The following is a 3488-nucleotide window of genomic DNA, read 5'->3' on the forward strand; positions in this document are numbered from 1 at the left end:
AAGTACTAGCCTACTTTATATAAGCAATTGTATTACTTTACCTCATATGTGTGAACTTTTCAGGTTGAACAGTTTACACAGCACATCATCCCATTAACTATGGAAAGCATGTTTGTGTCCTTCCTTTCCAATAACCTTAAATGCTAATGCGGTGACATTTCCAAGAGGACAAATACCTTGTACAAATCCATCAGGATGTCCTTGCCTGAACTCCAGCAGCAGGAGAAGGTCTTTTGTTCAGCAGCAATTGATCTTGGGGCGAGTAGATACAGATAATAAGACAAAATAATGAGAACAATCACTTTAAAAGATCGTGGCTGTCAAGATCACACACCTGAGGAGCTGAAGCCTCGAGGCGAGCTGCGCGGGAAGAATAATCAAATGGCGCCGATGACGTCATCATGAGCACGACGCGAAACCAAGCGACGCTAATTAGATTAGCTTGCCTGTAATTATACAAAGGATAATCGTTTTTTTTTTTTTTTTTTTGTGGACCCAGGGATATCACAGTTTAATATTATCACGACTGACATGATTTGTATTAGTTTATTGGTATAACTACAGCAGGTTAATAATGTGTTGTTAAAAATAAACCCAGAGAAACTGAACATTTTCCAGTGGTCTCTTCTTCTTTTGTGGACCCAGGGACCTCACTGTTTCATTTTAGCATCACTGACATGATTTTCTATTAATTTATTGGTATAACCACTACAGTTTTTAGCTATAATTACATGTAAACACAGAGAAACTGAATATTTTCCAGTTGCTCTTTTCTTTCCTTATAAACAATGTAAATTAGAGATGCTTTCTTAGCAACATGTTGAAAATAAACAGTTCTTACATATTTAATTTCAGCTGATGTTTATTTTATTTTAAAAGTACCTTCTGAAATAATTAATTGTACTTGAGCTAACAATAAACAGTTGTATTAACATAAATGGGTTGTTGCTAGATCGGATATGGTTGCGGCCGGAAGTTAACGAGAATTATTTATATTATTTTTAAAATTTCCCATAATTTAATTAACGTCTATCCACACCCCAACCCTAAACCCAACCACAGTTATGTAAAAATATGAGTTATTTTTATACAGTGTCATAAAAATTCAGTTATTAATGTGCATATCACACTTCCACTATGCGATCTTGACTTTACCACATAAATGCTAATGTATTGCTCATTATTAGTAAATGCATTATCTAAAGTTATCCAATTTTAAACCATTGTAATTTTAAACCATTTTAAACATTCAGCTAAAAAGCAGCGATGCTAATTATATTAGTTTTTTCTGTAATTATACTGCCAAACAGCGCGATACACAAAGGACATATGATTTTTTGTGGGCCCCGGGATATCACAGTTAGCACCATTGATGTGATTTTTAAAATTAATTCATTGGTATAACTACTCCAGTTTATTAGTGTTCATTCATTCATTTTCGGCTTAGTCCCTTTATTAATCTGGGGTCGCCCACTTATCCAGCACATTTGTGCTGCCCATTACATTACAAACCACAGGAGAGGTCAAGCTCTTCAGCAGGATAGTGCTCCATCTCATACTTCAGCCTCCACATCAAAGTTTATGAAAGCAAAGGTCAAGGTGCTCCAGGATTGGCCAGCCCAACCACCAAACATGAACATTATTGAGCATGTCTGGGGTATGATGGAGGCATTGAATGTAATCGTACTGTCTTTTACTGCGTTGTGTTGTAAATGACGAGAGGACACCATTTTGAGTCTGCACAGAGAATGTTATTATGTTTGTGACAGATCAGCTCATACCATTACACTGTCAACAAAAATAACCTTCTACAATATAACAAATTGCTTTTACATCAATAAATAAAACATATGATTAAAATTAAACTTAAATATGTATTTGTGTGTGTTGTATATGACTAGAGCCAAGTTCAATGTGGAACAGGAAGAGCATACATCTTTAGTTAAAGGAAAAGACCGCTCAAACAATAGTGCAACAGGAATGGCCGCTTGGACTATACCATGTTGATGTTAACCCCAAAGGGGAGAAGAGGTGAAACCACTGTTGCTTTACAGACTCTTTATACATTTATACTGTGAACACAAAATAATTTTAAATGAACAGTAACTAAACAGGAGAAAAATATAGTGAAATCAATATGCTTGGAATTATCCTCTAACATGAAGATGAATCCAAAGAATCTTGATGAACTAAGTCATTGGAGAGATGTATGGATGCAGTCCTCCAAGCTCATGATGGAGTCAGACACAATATTCATTCTGTTTCCACTGCAGCATGACCACATATTCTATACTGGACATTATTTCTGTTAAGTGACAAGACTTTTGTCTAAGCAAAGTCAGACCTTACTGTCCTAATTAACTCATTAAAAATCAAGGCATGATCATATTTTATTTTAGTCAAATAAGCGTAATCTAGAGGCCTTTGCCTTTCATATAAGCCACTTCTGATACCAAATGATCAACTAGAAGTCGATTTGTTATTTGTTGTTCCTAAAACTTTGATAGGCGACAAGACTTTTGTCAGGTAGTGTATTGTTAATCATTACTTAATGCATTCTCTGATGGGACCTAATTGTTAAGCAGTACCTCAGAAATAATTGAGAATGCATAGATTCAGCCAGAAACTCTTTATTACCAAAAATATTTTATTAACAACAACGTTTTGCAAAAAAAAAAAAACCCTTCAAACTTACAACAGAACTATTCCAAGTAACAAAAAATATATTAGCATAACAAAAACCTGAGTGTCGCAATAAATCAGCACTGATTAGTATTCACACATCTCCTTACGAGCCTTCGCAAACAATTTCATCTCTTCCTCAGATCGAATATACGACTCGATTTCACCGTCTGAAATCTCTTCATCTCCGGTGACCTCCAGAGTCGCTTCTTTTACCTTCTGCCTCTTCTGATTCCTCACACAGGGTGGCAAAAACAAGTGCCTTTTACCCCAATGATCAGGAGGAAGCTCACAATCCTCGTCTTCTTCATCAGGAGGACTTTCACAGTGGATCTGATCAGATCTCTTTGAATCTGACAGCTCACACTCTAAGTTTTGTGATGTTTGAGTCTCTTCCAGTTGTTTCTCATAGTGTTTTACGGCCATCATAAGCAGGGCTTTGCGGTGCTTCAGGATGTCCTCCACCAGCGTGGTTACGGTGTTCATCTGGATGTCTGTAGGCCTGACCCAGGGCAGCTCTCGACCTAGTTTACATAGTACTTCCTGCAGCTCGTTCAGCCGTTTGTTTATCGTCTCTCTGCTTTTGCACCACAGCTGCTCTGGTGCTTTGGCAATCTTGCAGAACTTGATCAAGGAGTATTTCATTCGGGCCTGATAGAGAATGGAGCAACAGTTCACCATAAAGATACAGTTGTGTTATCATTTCCTGCTGACATGATGACTGTCGATAAAAGACAATAAAAATCTGTGATTTCTGATAATCTGTGATTTAAACAGTGCTATTCAGTCAGCTTAGTTCCTTTTGT

At 36.8% G+C, this 3488-nt stretch overlaps 1 protein-coding gene across 1 annotated transcript in view; it reads right to left on the bottom strand.

The window, feature by feature from the left end:
- Nucleotides 1–2629: 2629 nt before the first annotated feature.
- The window catches only part of brf2 (BRF2 RNA polymerase III transcription initiation factor subunit), a 10760-nt gene continuing 9901 nt past the window's right edge, over nt 2630–3488 (bottom strand). The window contains exon 5 of the mRNA XM_056466875.1: nt 2630–3333. Within this exon, the coding sequence (XP_056322850.1) occupies nt 2770–3333 (564 nt within the window). The 3' untranslated portion in view covers nt 2630–2769. The remainder of the gene's footprint in view (nt 3334–3488) is intronic.

Source organism: Danio aesculapii, chromosome 10 (assembly GCF_903798145.1).
Source record: "Danio aesculapii chromosome 10, fDanAes4.1, whole genome shotgun sequence".
Taxonomy (NCBI): Eukaryota; Metazoa; Chordata; class Actinopteri; order Cypriniformes; family Danionidae; genus Danio; species Danio aesculapii.